This window comes from Balaenoptera borealis (genome assembly GCF_965194805.1).
Source record: "Balaenoptera borealis genome assembly, chromosome: 18".
Taxonomy (NCBI): domain Eukaryota; kingdom Metazoa; phylum Chordata; class Mammalia; order Artiodactyla; family Balaenopteridae; genus Balaenoptera; species Balaenoptera borealis.
In genome coordinates, this window is record NC_138877.1 from 33766127 (window position 1) to 33791241 (window position 25115).

At 36.6% G+C, this 25115-nt stretch overlaps 1 protein-coding gene across 4 annotated transcripts in view; it reads left to right on the forward strand.

Annotated features, from left to right (window-relative positions):
- Positions 1-25115, forward strand: part of TDRD3 (tudor domain containing 3) — a 214798-nt gene that overhangs the window by 132399 nt on the left and 57284 nt on the right. For all 4 annotated transcript variants that reach the window (XM_082365396.1, XM_082365397.1, XM_082365398.1 and 1 more), the window contains 3 exons: positions 2907-3047; positions 7204-7360; positions 8142-8267. In XM_082365396.1, coding sequence (XP_082221522.1) covers positions 2907-3047; positions 7204-7360; positions 8142-8267 — 424 coding nt within the window. The remainder of the gene's footprint in view (positions 1-2906; positions 3048-7203; positions 7361-8141; positions 8268-25115) is intronic.

A 25115-nucleotide genomic window follows, 5' to 3' on the forward strand; every position in this document is an offset into this window, starting at 1 on the left:
AGGGTTTTGGCCTGAAAAATTGACAGGTTAGAGTTGCTTACTTTGTACTGGAGAAGACCGGGGTGGAACAGGGTGTTATTAATATAATTAGTATATTAATACTGAGGTACCTCTTAGGCATCCATGTGGTGTAATGTTTAATAGGCAGTGATACAGAGAAGAGTGTAGCTGAAAGGTGAGCTTTGAATTGGATGTATGCATTTGAAAGTGGTAGGCGTATGGATTATATTTAAAATCATGAGGTCAAATGAGATCACCAAGGGAATGAGAGCTGAAGGGAAGAGGAAAGGAGAAGGAATGAACCCTGTAGCATTTCAACCTTACCAGTTGAATGAAAGAAGTTGAACCAGCCAAGGTGTGACCAGTAAGATAGGATCAAAACAAGAGAATACAGAAATTATTTCATGGAGGATGATGTATTGAATTTATCAAAGACTGTTGAAAAGTCATGTAAGATGTGGCCTGAGAATTAATATAGAGTTAGAGGAGTCATTCATTCTCTCCACATTCCTTTATCATTCATATAGATGGTGGTAAGATAAAGTTTAAGTGTGCAGATATCAGTGGGTGGGTTGATGTGGTAAAAATCTAAGTTCTTTAGTGATTATTTCCATTTTTTCAGTGAGGAAGTAAGCATGGTCAAACGGGCACAATGAGGGAGAAGATGTTTGAGATTTGAGGAGTGAGGAGAACATGTAAAATAGTGGTTTTTATTATTTGTATTATTTGTATTATTTGTCTACTTTCTTAGATTCTAGAATCCTATTACTGGATCATGAATATAATGTAACAGATTCCTAGATAGGTTTGGTGCCATGCTAAAGAAGATTGGGAGGGTGAATAGGCTAAGAAAATGTAGTAAGATTGCAAGACAGCATTAAGGCGCACTTGGGGTTTATGGTCGTGATGATGTCACAGATGCCTAATTCACATAATATGGACGGGATGGTGTCCTGTTACCCAACAGGACAACATCAGTTACCTTATGGGTAATGTTTAAGTTGTGATGTTTCTAGATATTTGTATGTTTAGTGGGTAACAACTGTTCTAAAGTAGTGAAAAGCAATTCTGAAAATGCTATTTATCCTATTCCTTAATCCATAAAATGGAAAGAAAATAATAAGGAAATGCCTCCAGAAGATGGTACTATTTCACTGGCACCAAAATAAAAAGCACTTTTGGAGTTACGTAATTTAAATTCCAGAAATATATTTAATTTGGAACAGGTCAGGCTCCAGACTTTTCAGGTAACTATGTTCTAATATATTAAGCAAAACAGTAATATTGCCATCTGTTATGAGTGTTTACCATGTGCCAGTTATTGAATTCATCACTTCATGTTGATGATGTCATTTAATCCTCACAACATCCCAGTGAGGTAGGTGTTTTTGGGCCGTGCCATGCGGCTTGTGGGATCTTAGTTCCCTGACCAGGGATTGAACCCCTGCCCCCTGCAGTGGAAGTGTGGAGTCCTAACCACTGTACCACCAGGGAATTCTCTCATCCCTGTTTTAAAGATGAGAAACCCGAGGTTCATGGAGGGTAGAAGTTAAGTGACTTGCCTGAGGGCAGGAACTAGGAAGTGGCTCAGTACAGATTTAGTCCCAGCCTTCTGTAGCTCTTAAGCCTGTATTCTTACCTGTACTACATTGTCTCCCAATCTAATAAACTTTGTATCACATTAATATAAACTCACATTTTTCCTTGTGGTTATGTAAGCAATGACTATCAAGACATTCCAAAGCTATTTTTTTCTTTTTTTGTTGGGATTGCAGAAACCAAAAATTGAATGAATCCAGTAATGGGTCTTTGGTCTTTGAAGATGTAGTTTTAATTTTGATTTGAATTAAACTTAAATATTGTGGTGTATCAACTACCTAATAGAGATATTTAATATGTTGTCCATTGATGCTTATCTCACATCATTTTTCTATTTTTCAGGTTCTATTTGTTTACATTTTCATCTGATTCAAAATAATTTCCCTGTCTTATATAAATGTATATCTAGCATGTTTTCTTATTGTAATCATTTTAAGATACATTAAAAAATATTGATAATTATATCTAATAAAAATCAAGTCTTGGCTTCTGCTTTTATTAGCTCTATTAGAAAACTATAAAGATATTATATAACCAGATATTTAATTTAATATTGTACAAATAACAACTGCGGAATGCTTTTCAATCATGAATTTGTATCTTTCCAAACCGATGTTTTTTATGTTCTAGTCTTTCCACTGTAGTTTTGACAAAACAAAAATGAGATCAAATTCAAATTTGATTACACATATAATTATTCAAATAAGTCAGACAAAATAAGAAATATGGACTTTAAAGCTTTTATACATAGTTGGTAAGATAGAGCATATTTGGTAATTAATGTAAATAATAAATTAGTAATGAGAGTTTTAATCCCATGTTAAAATTTTTATTATTTGTCTACTTTCTTAGATTCTAGAATCCTACTACTGGATCATGAACATAATGTAACAGATTCCTAGATAGGTTTGGTGCCTTGCTAAAGAAAGCCTTGCCATGTAGCTGGATTTGTAACTCAGGTCTCATGATATCAGTCAAGTATTTTACCCTAGAATAATTTTTGACACCTAATCTCCATAATACTTGTACTATTTTCTTTTCTTTTATATTGTTGTCTACTTAAGTTTATTCTGATGATTTGCCTTGGAAATTTAAAGATTATAATCATGTAATTTTTTTATTGCCTCACCTGGACTTGTGAGATTATGACTAGTAGATATTTAGAAAGAATTAGTTAACATTTCATTTTTTTCCTGTAAACCATAATTAAGAAACTTAACTACTTCAGTTTTTAGTCATAGCTTAGTCTTTAGAGCTTTTTAAAATGTTATTTATTTACATTTCTTTTATCTTTCTGTTATCTGAAGACCAAGACATTTGGAGGAGGTGGTGGTGGTGCTAGAAGTAATCTCAGCATGAGTGCTGCTGGCAACCGAAATAGGGAGATTTTACAGAAAGAAAAGTCAAACAAATCAGAGGGAAAACATGAAGGTGTCTATAGAGAACTGGTAAGGCTGAAGAACCAACCACAAAGTTTATGTCTTTTTTTTTTTAATAGCCTTGGTTTTTTTAATTCTTTCTCAGAACCACCACTGGCTTTTTGAGTATATTATAAATAGGTGTCACAACTCTAAGAAGGCTTTCATTAAGGATTCCAGTTAATAATTTCCAGTTATTCCATGGAAAATTTGGATTGGTTGAAAAATAATTTACTTAAGTAAAATTTACGTTTTACTTAACTTTCTAATGTCTGAATGATGTCTTTTAGAATGGATTGATAAAAAGTCATCAAGTTAAACAGAAAACGCTCAATGGAAATTATATTCTAAAAGATGATGCATCAGAATCATACAGTTATGGGCCGTTCCCTACCCTTCCCCACATCTTTTCTCAAATTTTGTCTAAAGTGATTTTGTTTTGTTGTGTTCTTTGGGAAAAATATATTGAAATAGTAAATGTATATTATAGACTCAATTGCAAAATATTCCTGGATTTTTGAGATAATGGGAGGAGTCAGAGATATTTCTGGTATGCTACAGTGTCCTCAGATATAAGGGAACTGACAGGAATTCATTTTCCTCTGCCTTTAAAGGTTAAATGACTTTGGGTGATTTTGTCTGTAGAGTGCTAAGACTAGCTTAAATAATGGGGTTTCATCATCTCATATAACAAGAAATTTGGAGATAGGTGGTTACAAAGATTGGTAAATTCAGCAGTATAACAGTGTTGGAGCTCTGGTGAGCATCTCTCTAGTTTCTTGGTTTTCTTCTCTGGGTTACAGGATTCTCTGTGTGTTAAATCTTCATGCAAAAAGTTCAAAGGCAAGAGGAAAGGAGATATTTATCTGGGTGTGGGTCTGTTTTATCAGATAAAAAAATAATTTTGGAAATCTCCAGTAAATTCTGTCTATGGTTCATTGACTAGAACTAGGTCACATGCCCACTCCTAAATCAATCACTAGCCAAGGAGAATAGATTTATAACAGAGCCAGACTATCTTTTCCTTGAATACATGACCATCTCTTTCTTTAAAAAAAAAGTCAGTTTTCAGGTTTGAGTGGATACAGCAAGTTGAAAACTACACAGTCTCTAACTCAAGAAGCTCTTAAACTTGAGTGAATTGAGAACCCTCGTCTGGGGATGTCTTGCCGTAGAACACCAAAGACCAGCAGTTTGGGATTGTTGTGAGGAGTAAAAACATATGAAGGGAGTGATATCACAAAGATGGCAGAATGGAAAGCTCCAGGAATTGGGCTGTCCACCAAAACAACTCTTAAGCTGACAAACATTGTCTGAAGCAACTATTTTACAACTCTGGAGTCAAGTCAAACTCTTGCAGCCTACAGAGTGGTGATTAATGAAGAAAGAGGCTGGTCACTGGCTGACCAGGGAGATAATGGAACAAAGACTCCAGTGATCACATATCACAAGGAATAAAATCCTTACAAAAGAAAATCTGGAAAAGTTACTAAACAAACTTACAGCTGCAGTCTTCATTAAGTAACAACAGCAGTCCCTGAGGAGGAGGGAGAATCTGATTTCCAAAATTACTATCAATACAGTATTCAGAATTTTCAGTTCTCAACAGAAAATTATAAAGCATACCATAAAACAGGAAAGTATGATCCACTCATAGGAAAAAAAAGAAATTGAAAGAAACTATCCCTGAAGAAGCTCAGGCATTGGGCTTACTAAACAAGAACTTAAATTAACTGTCTTAGAAATGCTCAGAGGTGTGAAGGAACCATTGACAAAGAGCTAAAAGAAATCAGGAGAACAATATATGAACAAGTAGGGAATATCAAAGATAAATTATAAAAATAAACAAAATAGAAATTCTGGAACTGAAAAGTACAGTAGTGGAAATAAATATTTCATTAGTCAGGGTCAACATCAGACTAGAGCAGGCAGAAGAAAGAATCAGTGAACTTTAATATAGGGCAATTGAAATTACCCAGTCTAAGATGCAGAAAGAGAAAAAAAGGAAGAAAAATAGAGCCTAAGGGACCTATGAGGTACCATCAAATGTACCAACATACACATTACGTTGTGTATGTTCTCTTCCCAATAGAAGAGAAAAAGGGACAGAAAAAATATTTGAAGAACTAATGCCCCCAAATTCCCAAATTTGATGAAATCTACAAATCTAAGAAGCTTAGTGAACTCCAATAGGATAAACTCAGAGACACACCAAGACACATAATCAAGTTGTTGGAAGCTACAGACAGAGGAAATCTTGAAAGCAGTGAGAGAGAAGCAACTCGTCAAATACAAGGGATCCTCAATAAATAAATGGCCAATTTTTCATCAGAAAGTATGGAGGCAAGGAAGCAGTGGGGTGATATATTGAAAGTATGGAAAGAAAACAAACTGTTCACCTGTAATTCTATATTCAGAAAAACTGTCATTTAAGAATGAAGGAGACTATCAAAAGGACAGTTTGAAATTTTAATGACCAGGAACCCTGTTCTTTTGCATGTTGCATGATATTCAGTTCTTTATTTTCAACAATTGAAAGAGGACTTGATTGGGATGTCAGTTGACAGGTCCTTAAAATAATTTTTGATAATAGGTGGTATAATAGGTTGAATTGTGTCTAATCCATCACTCCCGCGCCCCCCCCCCGCCCCCACAAACAAGATAGCTTGAAGTCTTGACCACCAGTACCTTAAAATGTGACTGACTCTCTTTGGAAACGAGATCTTTGCAGAGATACCAAGTTAAAAAGAGGTCATTAGGTTGGGCCCTAAGCCAATATGACCCTAATTTAATCTCCTTATAAAGAGGGGAAATTTAGACACAGAGGTAGACACTTACAGAGGGAAGTTGACCTGAAGACACACAGTGAGAAGATGGCTGTGTGACTGGAGTGATACATCTGTAAGCTAAGGAATGCCCAGGATTGCCAGCAAACAACAGAAACTAGAAGAGGCAGGGAAGGTTCTTCCCTAAATCTGTCAAAGAGAGCATGGCCCTGCCAACAACACTGAATGAGAGTTAACTGGTTAACTGCAAATCATGTTAACAAGAAAGGTACAATAAGTTATACCAAGGTTGAATATTAATTGATTCTTGAGTGTGTTTGGTTAAATTCTATGTATGGGACAATATTCTTAATTAGATATTTACTTGGGAGATAATTGGGAGAGGGAAAGGCTTTGGAAGGATTTTTTTTTTTACATTTAGATAAGTTTTTGAATAAGAAGGATGAATTATAGTTTTAATGTCCAGTCCTTTTTACATTTACTTTAGCATATCTACAGCAGGGATGTAAATTTTCTCTTATGTGTCAACTCTGATCTGTTGATAGTTGCTACTATATTTAGAAAGGATTTTGGGTTTGGAAGTCACAAAACCAGGGTTTGAAAAAAAGTCAGGGTTTTAAAAACAGGATTTTAAAAAAAGTGCTGTGCTTTTAACAACGTCTACATGGGTATCAGAGTAGCTGTCTGCACCATGCCTGCCATGTGTAATGCTATCTTAAAGCCTATCCATCTTAACTCTTAAATGTATAAAAGTTAGTTATGTATTCCTCGGCTGGTTATGATTCAGTAAATTTCTTCATGGGATATGTTTATGTTACTTAAACAGTCCTTTAATTCTACTCAGGTCTAGATTTTTCAAGATTTGGGGTTCTGACATTTGTAAAGTAGATTTTTTTATTTGGGGTACAGGCTGTCAAAGCTTCATAGATAGCATTGCTAATAAATATAGAGCAGAGTACTGAAACAATAGAGAGTAGGAAAAAAACCAAGCTACTGAGATGGTACCATTTTGTTAGCCTCTTTTTATACTTTGCATTTTTGGAGAGGTGCTATATAAATTGCACTTCCTTAGGACAGAGAAGTATCAACCATGAAAATTTTTCATTGGGTAGTTTTCACTGCCTGTATTATTTTCAAAAGCCTTATTCTGACATATAAAATTTCTTTTTTGTTTGTTTTGTATTTGTAATGGTACAGAGAAAGTACTCAAGGCACAACCCCGCATATCACAGATCCTTCCTTGACTATTGGTATGAAAAAACAGCAAGTGATGTATTAATATCACATTTTTTACATAAACATCAGATGTAATTTTTAGTTAAAAAACAGTATGTAGTTAAAAACTTATAACTTGCTTGTTTATTGGCTATCAGCATAACTTTTCTCTTCGTTCCTTACAGGTTGATGAGAAGGCTCTGAGGCACATAACAGAAATGGGCTTTAGTAAAGAAGCATCAAGGCAAGCTCTCATGGATAATGGCAACAACTTAGAAGCAGCACTGAATGTACTTCTTAACAGCAATAAACAGAAACCTGTTACGGGTCCACCTCTGAGAGGTATAATTCATTAAGCAATGTGCCTGACAGTATTATTTGATTTTCAGAGAAATATATGTTGTCGACAAAGCCTGGGTTTTGTTGCTGTGAAGGCTATAACTTCATTTACCATTATGGTAAGTGGAAGGAGCAGCAGTTTGGGAACCACAGAGACTTATGTAGGTTATTCTTAGTCTCATTGTCTTCATCTTTATATAAAGTAGGTCTAAAACCTTACTTAACAAGGTCATGAATAATACAGAAAATATAAAGTAACTAGCTCTATTAACTATTTCTACAACTAGGCCATTTGTGTAAATGACTAATTAGTCTATAAACTTTTAATAATTAACAGGAACATGACTTTTATTTAATGTTATTTTAAAATTATTGTATGGTCAAATGTATTATGTGATTTTTCAAGTCCCAATCCTGTATTCTTTTAAAAAAATAAGTGGTTGCTCTACAGCAGAGATTGGCACAACATTGTAAATCAACTATACTTCAATTAAAAAAAAAAAACTGGTTAAAAAAAATCTTATAAAAATGATTTATTTTCCTTAAAAGATAATTTACATGAACAAATTCAAATTTCCAGATAGATCATTTACAGGATTAAAGGTGCTACTTAATATAGTCATTTAAAAACATTTTTGTTATAATGGATGTAGAATATACAGAAAAATATGAAAAGAAATATATATATAAAGTTCTACTTAAGATGTCTGCTGACTATATTTTAGTGTATATTCTTCTTTTGTTTTTGCATGTATAATGTATATGTCTTGCTTTACTTCTTAAGGTAAAGGAAAAGGCAGGGGGCGAATAAGATCTGAAGATGAAGAGGAACTGGGAAATGCAAGGCCATCAGCACCAAGCACATTATTTGACTTCTTGGAATCTAAAATGGGGACTTTGAGTGTGGAAGGTAGGCCAACTTAAAGTAGATTTCTTTTTATTTAATTAATTTATTTATTTATTAATTTATTTATTTTTGGCTGCATTTTCTTTTTTTTTTTTTTTAAACATCTTTATTGGAGTATAATTGCTTTAAAATGGTGTGTTAGTTTCTGCTTTATAACAAAGTGAATCAGTTATACATATACATATGTTCCCATATCTCTTCCCTCTTGCGTCTCCCTCCCTCTCACCCTCCCTATCCCAGCCCTCTAGGTGGTCACAAAGCATGGAGCTGATCTCCCTGTGCTTTGTGGCTGCTTCCCACTAGCTATCTATTTTACATTTGGTAGTGTATATATGTTCATGCCAATCTCTCACCCTGTCACATCTTACCCCTCCCCCTCCCCATATCCTCAAGTCCATTCTCTAGTAGGTCTGTGTCTTTATTCCCGTCTTGCCACTAGGTTCTTCATGACCTTTTTTTTTTTTCCCTTAGATTCCATGTATATGTGTTAGCATACTGTATTTGTTTTTCTCTTTCTGACTTACTTCACTCTGTATGACAGACTCTAACTCCATCGAACTCACTACGGATACCTCCATTTCATTTCTTTTTATGGCTGAGTAATATTCCATTGTATATGTGTGCCACATCTTATTTATCCATTCATCCGATGATGGGCACTTAGGTTGCTTCCATGTCCTGGCTATTGTAAATAGAGCTGCAATGAACATTTTGGTACATGACTCTTTTTGAATTATGGTTTTCTCAGGGTATATGCCCAGTAGTGGGATTGCTGGGTCGTATGGTAGTTCTATTTGTAGTTTTTTAAGGAACGTCCATTACTGTTCTCCATAGTGGCTGTATCAATTTACATTCCCACCAATAGTGCAAGAGTGTTCCCTTTTCTCCCCACCCTCTCCAGCATTTATTGTTTCTAGATTTTTTTTTTTTTAATTTATTATTTTTATTTATTTTATGGCTGTGTTGGGTCTTCGTTTCTGTGCGAGGGCTTTCTCTAGTTGTGGCAAGCGGGGGCCGCTCTTCATCGCGGTGCGCGGGCCTCTCACTATCGCGGCCTCTCTTGTTGCGGAGCACAGGCTCCAGACGCGCAGGCTCAGTAATTGTGGCTCACGGGCCCAGTTGCTCCGCGGCATGTGGGATCCTCCCAGACCAGGGCACGAACCCGTGTCCCCTGCCTTGGCAGGCAGACTCCCAACCACTGCGCCACCAGGGAAGCCCCTAGATTTTTTGATGATGGCCGTTCTGACCAGTGTGAGATGATATCTCATTGTAGTTTTGATTTGCATTTCTCTAATGATTAATGATGTTGAGCATTCTTTCATGTGTCTGTTGGCCATCTGTATACCTTCTTTGGACAAATGTCTATTTAGATCTCCTGCCCATTTTTGGATTGGGTTGTTTGTTTTTTTGTTATTGAGTTGCATGAGCTGCTTGTAAATCTTGGAGATTAATCCTTTGTCAGTTGCTTCATTTGCAAATATTTTCTCCCATTCTGAGGGTTGCCTTTTGGTCTTGTTTATGGTTTCCTTTGCTGTGCAAAAGCTTTGAAGTTTCATTAGGTCCCATTTGTTTATTTGTGTTTTTATTTCCATTTCTCTAGGAGTTGGGTCAAAAAGGATCTTGCTGTGATTTATGTCATAGAGTGTTCTGCCTCTGTTTTCCTCTAAGAGTTTGATAGTGTCTGGCCTTACACTTAGGTCTTTAATCCATTTTGAGTTTATTTTTGTGCATGGTGTCAGGGAGTGTTCTAATTTCATACTTTAACATGTAGCTGTCCAGTTTTCCCAGCACCACTTATTGAAGAGGCTGTCTTTTCTCCACTGTATATGCTTGCCTCCTTTTTCAAAGATAAGGTGACCATATGTGTGTGGGTTTATCTCTGGGCTTTCTATCCTGTTCCATTGATCTATATTTCTGTTTTTGTGCCAGTACCATACTGTCTTGATTACTGCAGCTTTGTAGTATAGTCTGAAGTCAGGGAGCCTGATTCCTCCATTGCCATTTTCCTTTCTCAAATTACTTTGGCTCTTTGGGGTCTTTTGTGTTTCCATACAAATAGTGAAATTTCTTGTCCTAGTTCTGTGAAAAACGCCAGTGGTAGTTTGATAGGGATTGCATTGAATCTGTAGATTGCTTTGGGTAGTATAGTCGTTTTCACAATGTTGATTCTTCCAATCCAAGAACATGGTATATCTCTCCATCTATTTCTATCATATTTAATTTCTTTCATCAGTATCTTACAGTTTTCTTCATACAGGTCTTTTGTCTCCTTAGGTAGGTTTACTCCTAGGTATTTTATTTTTTTTGTTGCAGTGGTAAATGGGAGTGTTTTCTTATTTTCACTTTCAGATTTTTCATCATTAGTGTATAGGAATGCAAGAGATTTCTGTGCATTAACTTTGTATCCTGCTACTTTGCCAAATTCATTGATTAGCTCTAGTAATTTTCTGGTAACATCTTTAGGATTCTCTATGTATAGTATCATGTCATCTGCAAACAGTGACAGCTTTACTTCTTCTTTTCCGATTTGGATTCCTTTTATTTCTTTTTCTTCTCTGGTTGCTGTGGCTAACATTTCCAAAACTATGTTGAATAATAGTGGTGAGAGTGGGCAACCTTGTCTTGTTCCTGATCTTAGTGGAAATGGTTTCAGTTTTTCACCATTGAGGACAATGTTGGCTGTGGGTTTGTCATATATGGCCTTTATTATGTTGAGGAAAGTTCCCTCTATGCCTGCTTTGTGCAGGGCTTTTACCATTAATGGGTGTTGAATTTTGTCGAAAGCTTTCTCTGCATCTATTGAGATGATCATATGGTTTTTCTCCTTCAGTTTGTTAATATGATGTATCACATTGATTGATTTGCGTATATTGAAGAATCCTTGCATTCCTGGGATAAACCCCACTTGATCATGGTGTATGATCCTTTTCATGTGCTGTTGGATTCTGTTTGCTAGTATTTTGTTGAGGATTTTTGCATCTATGGTTCATCAGTGATATTGGCCTGTAGTTTTCTTTCTTTGTGACATCTTTGTCTGGTTTTGGTATCAGGGTGATGGTGGCCTCGTAGAATGAGTTGGGGAGTGTTCCTTCCTCTTCAATATTTTGGAAGAGTTTGAGAAAGATAGGTGTTAGCTCTTCTCTAAATGTTTGATAGAATTTGCCTGTGAAGCCATCTGGTCCTGGACTTTTGTTTGTTGGAAGGTTTTTAAACATAGTTTCAATTACAGTGCTTGTGATTGGTGTGTTCATATTTTCTATTTCTTCCTGGTTCAGTCTCGGCAGGTTGTGCATTTCTAAGAATTTGTCCATTTCTTCCAGGTTGTCCATTTTATTGACATAAAGTTACTTGTAGTAATCTCTCATGATCGTTTGTATTTCTGCAGTGTCAGTGGTTACTTCTTTTTCATTTCTAATTCTATTGATTTGAGTCTTCTCCCTTTTTCTCTTGATGAGTCTGGCTAATGGTTTATCAATTTTGTTTATCTTCTCAAAGAACCACCTTTTAGTTCTGTTGAACTTTGCTATTGTTTCCTTCATTTCTTTTTCATTTATTTCTGATCTGATCTTTATGATTTCTTTCCTTCTGCTAGCTTTGGGGTTTTTTTGTTCTTTCTCTAATTGCTTTAGGTGCAAGGTTAGGTTGTTTATTCGAGGTGTTTCCTGTTTCTTGAGGTAGGCTTGTATTGCTATAAACTTCCCTCTTATATTTGCTTTTGCTGCATCCCATAGGTTTTGGGTCGTCATGTCTCCATTGTCATTTGTTTCTAGGTATTTTTTGATTTCCCCTTTGATTTCTTCAGTGATCACTTCGTTATTAAGTAGTGTATTGTGTAGCCTACATGTGTTTGTTTTTTTTACAGATCTTTTCCTGTAATTGATATCTAATCTCATAGCGTTTTGGTCGGAAAAGATACTTGATACAATTTCAATTTTCTTAAATTTACCAAGGCTTGATTTGTGACCCAAGATATGATCTATCCTGGAGAATGTTCCATGAACACTTGAGAAAAATGTGTATTCTGTTGTTTTTGGGTGGAATATCCTATAAATATCAATTAAGTCCATCTTGTTTAATGTATCATTTAAAGCTTGTGTTTCCTTATTTATTTTCATTTTGGATGATCTGTCCATTGGTGAAAGTGGGTGTTAAAGTCGCCTAGTATGATTGTGTTACTGTCGATTTCCCCTTTTATGGCTGTTAGTATTTGCCTTATGTATTGAGGTGCTCCTATGTTGGGTGCATAAATATTTACAATTGTTATACCTTCTTCTTGGATCGATCCCTTGATCATTATATAGTGTCCTTCTTTGTCTCTTGTAATAGTCTTTATTTTAAAGTCTATTTTGTCTGATATGTGAATTGCTACTCCAGCTTTCTTTTTATTTCCATTTCCATGGAATATCTTTTTCCATCCCCTCACTTTCAGTCTGTATGTGTCTCTAGGTCTGAAGTGGGTCTCTTGTAGACAGCATATATATGGGTCTTGTTTTTGTATCCATTCAGCCAGCCTGTGTCTTTTGGTGGGAGCATTTAATCCATTTACATTTAAGGTAATTATCGAAATGTATGTTCCTATTCCCATTTTCTTAAATATTTTGGGTTTGTTATTATAGGTGTTTTTCTTCTCTTGTGTTTCTTGCCTATAGAAGTTCCTTTAGCATTTGTTGTAAAGCTGGTTTGGTGGTGCTGAACTCTCTCAGCTTTTGCTTGTCTGTAAAGGTTGTAATTTCTCCATCAAATCTGAATGAGATCCTTGCTGGGTAGAGTAATCTTGGTGGTAGGTTTTTCTCCTTCATCACTTTAAGTATATCCTGCCACTCCCTTCTGGCTTGCAGAGTTTCTGCTGAAAGATCAGCTGTTAACCTTATGGGGATTCTCTTGTGTGTTATTTGTTGTTTTTCCCTTGCTCCTTTTAATATGTTTTCTTTATATTTAATTTTTGATAGTTTGATTAATATGTGTCTTGGCGTGTTTCTCCTTGGATTTATCCTGTATGGGACTCTCTGTGCTTCCAGGACTTGATTAACTATTTCCTTTCCCATATTAGGGAAGTTTTCAACTATAATCTCTTCAAATATTTTCTCAGTCCCCTTCTTTTTCTCTTCTTCTTCTGGGAACCCTATATTTCGAATGTTGGTGTGTTTAATGTTGTCCCAGAGGTCTCTGAGACTGTCCTCTGTTCTTTTCATTCTTTTTTCTTTATTCTGCTCTGCAGTAGTTATTTCCACTATTTTATCTTCCAGGTCACTTACCCGTTCTTCTGCCTCAGTTATTCTGCTATTGATCCCGTCTAGAATATTTTTAATTTCATTTATTTTGTTTTTCATCGTTGCTTCGTTCCTCTTTAGTTTTTCTATGTCCTTGTTAAACGTTTCTTGTATTTTCTCCATTCTATTTCCAAGATTTTGGATCATCTTTACTATCATTATTCTGAATTCTTTTTCAGGTAGACTTCCTATTTCCTCTTCATTTGTTAGGTCTGCTGTGTTTTGACCCTGCTCCTTCATCTGCTGTGTGTTTTTCTGTCTTATCATTTTGCTTATCTTACTGTGTTTGGGGTCTCCTTTTCACAGGCTGCAGGTTCGTACTTCCCGTTGTTTTTGGTATCTGTCCCCAGTGGCTAAGGTTGGTTCAGTGGGTTGTGTAGGCTTCCTGGTGGAGGGGACTAGTGCCTGTGTTCTGGTGGATGAGGCTAGTTCTTGTCTTTCTGGTGGGCAGGTCCACATCTGGTGGTGTGTTTTTGGGTGTCTGTGGCCTTATTATTATTTTAGGCAGCCTCTCTGCTAATGGATGGGGCTGTGTTCCTGTCTTACTAGTTGTTTGGCATAGGGTGTCCAGCACTGTAGCTTGCTGGTCGTTGAATGAAGCTGGGTCTTGATGTTGAGATGGAGATCTCTGAGAGATTTTCGCCGTTTGGTATTACGTGGAGGTGGGAGTTCTCTTGTGGATCAGTGTCTTGAAGATGGCTCTCCCACCTCAGAGGCACAGCCCTGATGCCTGGCTGGAGCACCAAGAGCCTTTCATCCACACGGCACAGAATAAAAGGGAGAAAAAATAGAAAGAAAGAGGAAAAAATAAAATAAAGCTATTATAATAAAAAACAAGAAAAAATATTTTTAAGAAAAAATTTGTTAAGAAAAAAATTTTTTTTTAATTTTTTAAAATAAATGTATTAATTTTTTATAATAAAAAATAAGAAAAAAATTATTAAGTAACAAATTTATTAAGAAAAATTTTTTTTAATTTTTTAAAATAAAAAATATGAAAAAACTTATTACGAAAAAATGTTTTTTAATTTTTAAAAATAGAAAATAAAGAAAAAATTATTAAGGAAACATTTATTAAGAAAAAAAAATTTTTAAGTACAAAAAAAAAAAACGGACGGACCGAACCCTAGGACAAATGTTGAAAGCAAAGCTATACAAAGAAAATCTCACCCAGAAGCATACACATATACACTCACAAAAAAAGGAAAAGGGGAAAAATTAATATATCCTGCTTCCAAATTCCACCTCCTGAATTTGGGATGATTCGTTGTCTATTCAGGTATTCCACAGATGCAGGTACATCAAGGTGTTTGTGGAGCTTTAATCCGCTGCTTCTGAGGCTGCTGCGAGAGATTTCCCTTTCTCTTCTTTGTTCATACAGCTCCTGGGGTTCAGCTTTGGATTTGGACCGGCCTCTTCATGTAGGTCGCCTGAGGGCGTCTGTTCTTTGCTCACACAGAACGGGGTTAATGGAGCAGCTGCTTTGGGGGCTCTGGCTCACTCAGGCGAGGCGGGGCGGAGGGAAGGGTACGGATGCGGGGTGAGCCTGTGGCGGCAGAGGCCAGCGTGACGTTGCAGCAGCCTGAGGCGCGCTGTGCGTTCTCCCGGGGAAGTTGTCCCTGGATCACGGGAGCCTGGCAGTGGCGGGCTTCACAGGCTCCTGGGAGGGGCGGTGTGGATAGTGACCTGTGCTTGCACACAGGCTTCTTGGTGGCGGCAGCAGCAGCCTTAGTGTCTCATGCCCGTCTCTGGGGTCCACGCTGATAGCCGTGGCTCGCGCCCGCCTCTGGCATCCGCACTGATAGCCGCGGTTCGCGCCCGTCTCTGGAGCTCATTTAGGCGGCGCTCTGAATCCCCTCTCCTTGCGCACCGCGAAACAAAGAGGCAAGAAAAAGTCTCTTGCCTGTTCGGCAGCTCCAGACCTTTTCCCGGACTCCCTCCCCGCTAGCTGTGGTGAGCTAACCCCTTCAGGCTGTGTTCACGCCGCCAACCCCAGTCCTCTCCCTGCGATCTGACTGAAGCCCGAGCCTCAGCTCCCAGCCCCCACCCACCCCGGCGGGTGAGCAGACAAGCCTCTCGGGCTGGTGAGTGCTGCTCGGCGCTGAGCCTCTGTGTGGGAATCTCTCTGCTTTGCCCTCCGCACCCCTGTGGCTGCGCTCTCCTCCGTGGCTCCAAAGCTTCCCCCCTCTGCCAGCCACATTCTCCACCCATGAAGGGGCTTCCTAGTGTGTGGAAACCTTTCCTCCTTCACAGCTCCCTCCCACTGGTGCAGGTCCTGTCCCTATTCTTTTGTCTCTGTTATTTCTTTTTTCTTTTGCCCTATCTAAGTACGTGGGGAGTTTCTTGCCTTTTGGGAGGTCTGACGTCTTCTGCCAGCGTTTAGTGGGTGTTCTGTAGGAGCAGTTCCACGTGTAAATGTATTTCTAATGTATCTGTGGGAAGGAAGGAGATCTCCGCGTCTTACTCTTCCACCATCTTGCCCCTCTTGGCTGCATTTTCATTGCTGCGTGCGGGCTTTCTCTAGTTGTGGCGAGCGGGGGCTACTCTGCATTGCGGTGAGTGGGGTTCTCATTGCAATGGCTTCTCTTGTTGCGGAGCATGGGCTCTAGGCACATGGGCTTCAGTAGTTGTCGCGTGCAGGCTCAGTAGTTGTGGCTCGCGGGTTCTAGAGCGCAGGCTCAGTAGTTGTAGCACACGGGCTTTGTTGCTCCGTGGTATGTCGGATCTTCCCAGACCATGGCTCAAACCCATGTCCCCTGCTTTGGGAGGCAGATTCTTAACCACTGTGCCACGAGGGAAGTCCCTAAAGTAGATTTCTTTTTAAAACACCAAACTTTATTTGGAATTGTACAAAAAAATGTATAATATACTGACAGTGTGAATGTCTACTCTGGGTATTTACAGATTTATTTAATTACAAATTTCCTGTTTGATAAAAGAACAGAAGAAAATTTTAATTGTTGCATTCTGAAAATATTAAAGCTTATTTTGCCCTCTAACTGTATGATGGGCAATATCACAAAACTCTTTCCCTCAGTTTACTAGATGACAGATTTAGCTATGAAAACATATTGTTATGTTAGAGAAATTACTATATAATTTTATATAACTTTTTTGATTGTGAAATTGGTCTATCTCTTTTTTCTCTACATATTACACATTGTATGATAATATGTGGTTATGGTTAGGGTTAAATGAGCACAGTGAGTGAGTATGCTCCCACATTGTGATATATTTCTTAGTATGATATATTTTAGTTACTAACATAATACTGAAATATATAATCATGTTAAATGTTTATTTTTTAATTGAAGTACGGAATATGATAAATATTTTCTAGAATTGTAAGATTTTAATATATGATTCCAAAAAGTTAGGGAAATATTCTTTTAGATTTAGTTTTCTCTTTCAGCTATATTTCGAATTAAATTTAAGCTCAGAGGGCTTCCCTGGTGGCGCAGTGGTTGAGAATCTGCCTGCCAATGCAGGGGACATGAGTTCGAGCCCTGGTCTGGGAAGGTCCCACATGCCGCGGAGCAACTAGGCCCGTGAGCCACAACTACTGAGCCTGCGCATCTGGAGCCTGTGCTCTGGAACAAAAGAGGCCACGATAGTGAGAGGCCCGTGCACCGTGATGAAGAGTGGCCCCTGCTTGCCACAACTAGAGAAAGCCCTCGCACAGAAACAAAGACCCAACACAGCCAAAAATGAATATAAAGATAAATAAATTAATAAGAAATTGATTGACATTTTAAAAAAATTTTAAGCTCAGAGATAAAACGCTTTTATTATAAATTTGAAGTGTACAGATTTCATGAAAATGGAATCTTTTGTTAGATGACAAAGAAAAGATAATGCATTGTTTGAAAAACAAATGTTGGGTGTAGAATGTAGATGAGATTTGTAAGTAGACACATGTAAGAACAATATTTTCTTGCTTTTAAAGTATGATGAATTCATTTCCTATTGCTGTTTCACAAATTACCAAAAGGTCAGTGGCTTAAAACAATGCAGATATACTATCTCATAGTTTCTGTGGTTCAGGAGTTGAAACACAGCTTAGTTGAGATCTCTTATCAATGTTTCACGTACTAAAATCAAGATTTCAGCTGGGGCTGTGATCTTGCCTCACGCTTGAGGTCCTCTTACAAGTTAACTGGTTCTTAGCAATATTCACTTCCTTGTGGTTGTAGGACTGACATTCTTGCTTTCTTGTTTGATGTTTCCTGGGGAGTGCCTTCAGTTCCTAGAAGCCCTCAGGTTCTTGCCACATGACCTCCTCCCTAGGCAGTTCACATGTTTGCTTCTGCAAGGTTAGCAGGAGATTCTCTACTGCTTCTTAAAATCTGACTTCTAGATATTTTTGTCCCAACCTCCCTTTATACTATCCCAATCAGATCTCCTTTGATTTCCTTTTATCCTTCTGTCTCCCTACATTTGCTTTTGACTCCTAGAGTCTGTCCTAAATCATAATGAAGTTGAGACCAAGAATAGTAATTGTACGGTGACCTGTGTGTCTATCAGCTTTCTGTTCTCACAGAACACATCCTATACCAACAAAATTTAGTAATTAAGATACATGACATGAATAATGCACTCAAATCCAAACATCAGTGTTAGAGAGATTTACTTCTGAGGGGACAGAAATTTATAAACACATATGTTAATATTGGATATTGTTTTAGTAGACTGTTTTGTATTTACATTATTGTTATTAATATGATACAGAGTCAGCTAGAATGTGAGAAAGATATAGACATTATAATAGTATTTCACACCCTAGATTTTTACAAGGAATATAACCTGTGACCTTCATAAATCCCCAAATTAAAAAATTAGGTATTTCTAACATTTGTAGAGGCTCTTAAATTTTATCCAAATTCACATGTTCCTTTGATCATCCTAACCCCAGAAATTACCCCCTCCAACACATTAGAGATTTCTGTCCTACTTGATAACCACTATTCTCAGAGAAGCAAATTTCTGTTCTTTCCTAGAAGTATTGTGTGGGGAGGCCAGCTAACCAAGATGGGAGATAGGCAGAGGCTTCTTAGAGTAGGTGGCATTTAGACAGGTCAAAGGAGGAGTGTTGGGGGAAGGGCAGTCCAAATGTAGGGAACTGGAGGCAGCAGAACGCCAGTTCCTATGCCTGGGAGGTTATGGGAGAGGTGGAGGTAGAAGGCCAGATGTAAAAGTGGTAGTCTGGAGCCAGATCAAGAGGATTTTGTCCTAAGGAGTTTTTATTTTATCCAAATGACAGTGCAAAGCCATGAAAGGGTTTGTGGCATGACAGTAACAAAGTTTGGTGCTTTCAGAAAAAAAAATTTGTCTATTGGCAAGGTGGAAAATGGGATTGAGACTGAAGTGAGGCTACAACTGTATGTGTTGTAAGAAATTATTCATTCTATATATGCAGTATTTTATGTAGTATTTATTTGTACCTGGTCTATGATAAGCGGCAGGGATACAAAATTTAATAAAATACCTCATTCAGAAAATTCAGGGAAATAGATGGATTTTGTAGCTCTTGCCCCAAAGAAGCTTACTGTTAGTTTGTGAGACAGAAGAAACCACAAACTTAAAAGGTCATAGGAATGCTTATTAAAAAGAATATTATTATTTACTTTGTGTAAACCTTTTTATCATTTACTTAGTGTAAGCAACACTAAACAAAATATAAAGACTTAGCAGAGGTATTTTGAATACAATACTCAACTGATCTGGCATTTTTGTAACCTGTAATAATATTACATTCTTTATTTCAAAGTTTTATTGCCAAGATAAGGCTAACTAGTTGTTTTGAATGGCTAAGAAATCCTTTAAACAGGCAGCCTTGAAAATACTGCTTGGTTTGCTATTTCATTGTTTTAAATGTTTGACCAGAGAAACTTACCCTTTCAGTAATAGCTCTTCTCACCCTAAACTCTTTCTTTCATGATGCTGACATCGCATCAGAGGAGATTAATTATAACAAACATGAGCACAAACAGCGGGATAATAAATTGATACATATATGGACTGAAGATTATCATGCTTGTAGATGTTTCTTATGCAGGCACGCCTGAAAGATATTGCAGGTTCGGTTCCAGACCACCACAATAAAGTGAATATTGCAGTAAAGCAAGTCACACGAATTTTTTGGTTTCTCAGTGCATATAAAAGTTATGTTTATCCTATATTGTAGTCTGTTAAGTGTGCAATAGTATTATGTCTGGAAAAAGAATGTACATACCTTAATTAAAAATGCTTTATTGTTAAAAAAAATGCTAACCATCATCTGAGCCTTCAGCAAGTCATAGTAGTAACATCAAAGATCACTGATCACAGATCATCATAACAAATATAATAATAATGAAAAAATTTGAAATATTGTGAATTACCAAAATGTGACACAGAATGGAAGTGAGCAAATGCTGTTGGAAAACTGGTGCCAGTAGGCTTGCTTGATGCAGGGTTGCCCCAAGCCTTCAATTTGTTTAAAAAAAAGTGCAATATCTGCAAAGAGCAATAAAACGAGGTGTGCCTGTGTTCTCTTGGGTCTGTCTTCATGTAATCCTGTTACAATAAAGGTGACAGGATTAATGGAAATGATTGATGTGTTGTCCTCCTCAGGTATCTTGCAAAGATCATTCTGTTACTCCTTCTGTTATTAATTCTCATACTATTGAGGTATTCCTAGGTGAGCTGAGGTTCATAGTAAAATAAACAGTTGGGGCAAGCTAATGAATTGTTTTTCTGCTTACTTCATGATTTCATGTTTCTTTTTGGTTGAAAATAAAGCCCAGAATAACCTCTTACTTTTGTAAAATTGAATCTCCACTTTGGTTTTCCCTCAGAATTTGGTCATTGTTCCATAAATCTTATGTTCTAAAATTAACTCTGCATTGATGGGAGAAAATATTGGCCATTTTTCTAAGGAAAATCTAGAAAGCTTTTCAGGATAGAGTCTCCATAAATTTCAATGGTTAAATGCCTTATGGACAGCTAATGAAAATAACTATGGGCTTCTAATTTTATTCATGTTCATATCATCAGTGTCATTATTTGTGTCTGTTACAGACCTAAATTGATTATAAAGAAGTAATCATGATTCAATGATGTGTATATTTGGATTTTTTTTAATATTTGTTTCTAATTCAGTTGAATTATCAAACCTCTCTTGCTTGTATGTTTTGTATCATTTAAGCTGTCTGAGGATTTTGTTTAGTTCAGGTAACCCTAAAAGTCGTGTTTAGCTGAATAAGCCTAGGCCTGGATGGACTTGTTATGTCATATCAAATTCTGTGTAATGTGTTGGGCTTATTGGAAAAAAAATACTTCCTCTAAGAATGTGTTTCTTACAGATTTAATGCAGGTAAGTAACACATTTACTTCCACATTGTGTTATGTAATTTCCTCTAAAAGAACAAAGGGCACTATCATTTCTTTATTCTGATTTTTAAAAATTTCCATCAGAGGTACAGGCTTACATTGGAGATAATGCGAGGTTGGTTCCAGACTACTACAATAAAGCAAACATCACAATAAAGCGAGTCACACAAATTTTTTTTGATTTCTCAGTGCATATAAAAGTCATGTTTAAAAAAAAAAAAGTCATGTTTACACTATACAGTAGTCTGTTAAGTATGCAATAGCGTTATGTCTAAAAAAACAATGTACATACCTTAATTAAAAATTACTTCATTGCTCAAAAATGCTAACCATCATCTAACGATTCAGAGTTGCCACAGATCTTCAATTTGTAAGAAACGCAGTATTGGCAAAGTACAATAAAGTGAAATGCAATAAAATAAGTAGTGCCTATAATTGATCATCACATGTACTTTTCCTAGAGATTTTCTCGTATCATTAACTTTTTTATTGTGTCTTTTAATTCAAGTCAAATGTAATTCTAGTTGACATTATTATCAATATTCTGAAAAAAATGAGGTTGGATTACATTGTTTTATGAGAGTAATCACTAAAGTGTTCTATGTGATATGTAATAATTTGATGTCAAGTTGGTTGATGTCAATATTCAATTGATGAGTTTGTGATAGGGTTGTGTTCGAAAAGGCTCATATATAGGCTCTTAAAAAATTTTGGTTTCATAGACTAGATAGAGTTCATGGCCAGATTATCAGGCCAACTTTCAACTTTACATATCTTAAGCTTATCAATATATTACTTCACTAATACATAACCACCATTTGAAACAATGCCCACTAGAAATATGTATTTTAAGTTTCAACTTGGGACGAAAAGAGTAGGTTTTATTCTTTCTATTATCATGGAAGATATCTGGGTTGGCCAGAGATAGAGGGAGGGGTTGCCTTAAGACAGTAACTTTACTGTTTTAACTTTTTACATCTAAATAAAACCAGGAAAACCTTCATTTTTCCAAATGGGGAACAAGAGGCGTTGTGAGAAAAGTGGACAGAGTAACTTTCTTAAATTCATACTCCTCTGTTTCCTTGTTTCTATAGCTTATTTTGTAAATTAAGTATGTGTTACAAGTTTTATTTATGTTTCCCCATATTTTGTGTCACAATTTTAGAAAGTGGACTAGAGAATATGACCCAGTTGTATAAAGGGTAAACACTTAGAAAAATATGAACAGAATTCAAATAGAGATATTTTTTATGAAAAGGATAAGATTTAAATTAAACAATTATAGGAACTAAGAACTCATCCAACATTCATAAATGTTGGACATGGTCATAGGTGATCAAGCTTCCCCTTTCCAGGACCCAGTCTCATCTTCTACTTTTCCTCTTTTATTCCTTGGTTCATAGAATTCTGTAATCTCTCAAGAAGCATGATTATCTGAGTCACAGTCCTTTTGGCTTGTTGGTATAATTGAGAAGAGCACCTCATAGCTAGTTGCATCTGTGTCCTTTCTACTTTCAAGCTTGCCAGCTTGTTGCTTTCTTGTAGGACTTGCTGAAGGCAATAAGAAGTAACCAACACCTTTCATCACCCTGACATTTTCATACCAAGTTCTCTAAAGCATTGGCCTCATTAGTTAGGTGGTCTCAGTTCCAAGACAATAGGCTACAGTTTAACCAAACAATGAGGAGTGCCAACTTCTGTTAGGGGATGAAGCGGCTTTCACTACCCTGTACCCTTCCTTTACTAAACAAGTTTTACATTTTAAGTCTGTCACTTGTATCACTCTTTTTCCTGACACTAATTTCTGAATTAGTTTGCATTAAGCTGTAAGCCACAGAAATCCAAATATGCAAAAAAGTAATTTATTGGCTTATGTAACTGGAAGGTCTTTCTCTGTCTCTGAATTGTGTGTTGATGGGCTGTCTTCACGTGGTAGCAAAGATTGGCCCAGGTAGCACAAGGTATAGCATAAGGCCAACGTATATAAGGGGGCATAATGACATATAAAGATAGGCATGTAAAAACACTTATCTTAATTTTGCAAGCACATTTTTTCTGGGAAAAGATAAATACCTTTCATCATATAATTATTGATTCCCCAAGTTCAACTCCCAGTGGGGATGTTGGCATTTGTGTGTATGAAGTGGCTGAAATAGGAGTACAAAGAGACTTGGATGGTCTATTTGACAGTTGTTGGTGTCAAATCTCCATTCATAATATGAAAAAGTAATAAAAAAAATATTTCTCAGAAACAATCAAATGGCCCTTATACCTGGAATATCAGACAGAAAAAGACCTTCCCATCTTCTAATGTCTATATCTGCCTCCTTCTTAGTCAGGAGAGCTTAGGACATCTTAATTGATTCTGGATTATATGTTAAAGGGGAGGGAGTAGTTATCACTGAAAGCAGAGTTCTGTTACCAAAAGAAGGGGAAAATTGAATGGATGCTGCGGCAGATAAATACAACTGATTCTACCACTAACTCAACTGATTCTACCACTAACTTAACTCACAGCTCTTGTATTTACTAGTTGTATGTCTTTGGGAAAGTTACATAATCTCTCAAACCTTCATTTCATTATTGGGAAATGGGGAAACAGTAGCACCACCTAAGTTTAGAGTTATTGAGAAGATCAAATTAGATTATGCATAAAAGTGCTAAGCACAGTGTTTGGCACATAGGCCTCCATATAATGGTAGTTCTAACACCACCACCACCACCACTGTCATCATCGTTACCATCATTGTGATTAGCAGTAGTAGCAATAGCATCCTCCACTCATTGTGTCCTCATCTCCTCCCCTACTACCCAACTTTAGGCCCTCATCAACCCTCCACTGACTCTTTGCAGAACTTTATCATCTCATCCTCCATTTTGCAAACAGTGATCTTTCAGGACACAAATTTGATCCCACTACCCCCTTGCTTAAAATGTTCCATTGACTCTTCTTGTTGGCAGAATAAAATTCAGATTATATTACATATACTATTTTTGTGGAGTTCTGTTTCTTTATTTTCTGTGGATTTTGTGAGAAGTATCATTTTTCTTGGTTAATGGTACTGCATAATTTCAAATTCCACATAATATTCAGATGTAATATATTTAGATGGTAGCAGGTATAATATTAATGGTTGATGAGTAATGCATATGAAGTCGCAGGCTTTTGATGGTTGGTAGGTGTCTTTTTTGGTTTTGTTTTATTTTCATTTAATCAAGTTTCAAGTCAGTTTAAATAGTTTGACTTATAGATTTATAGCTTGAATTTTAAAGAATGAAGACTAGGGATACAGGAAAGGAATGTGATAGAATGGTAACAGTTTAATTGGAAGGCCAGAAAACTAGGTCAGGAAGACAAGGAGAATGTGTATGTGTTAGGCTAGATGTTCTTGTGAAGGATTTCCTCAAGAAAGGATTGCCCATGTATTGAGTATCGTGTATGTTTACATCGCCCATGTATTGAGTATTGTGCATGTTTACATCCATTTGCATCAAACAACATTCCTCCTCATTTCCCTGTGCAACTGATTGATTGAAATTGATGGTGGAATGCTTACTTGAAAGCCAGGGATGAATGATTGCTATGTGAATAGTCATAAGCTGTTAGCAAAAGAGAGAAAATGTGTAGTTATCTACCCACTGCCTGTCACTTTCTCTCTATCCCTAACCACCAGTATGACCTTCCCAGTCCTTGATTTTTTCTTATAGGACTGATTTCTTTCTACCGTTCCTTTTTTTTTTTTTTTTTTTTTAAGTGTAAATTTACCCCACATATCTAGATAGTGCTTTAGGTTAACTTGAGATAGTTGTTTCTAATTCTGTCATGTGGACTTGTTACCTTAACAGTGAATAGTCTGTACCAGTGATACTGTAGTCTATACTGGTATAGTGTCTGATTTTGAATAAGTACAGATAAGTACTGAAATTGAGAGTAAGTATTCAGAAACTCTTTTAGCAGTTTGTCAATGCCTCAATATTTGTTACTGCATTTTACAAAAGTGACAGTCAACAGTTGATTGGAAATTAAAACCAGAACCAATATCTACAACAAAAACCCTGGTCCTTAGCTAGAATTACTTTGAAATGCTCTGATCTGTGTTGTTATGACATTGTGGTCCCTAGATTTGCAAGCATTCTGACAGCATAGCACCTGACATTATCCAGGTAGTTTAAGGTGTTAGATAAAATAGCAGGTGGAAAGTGAAAATAT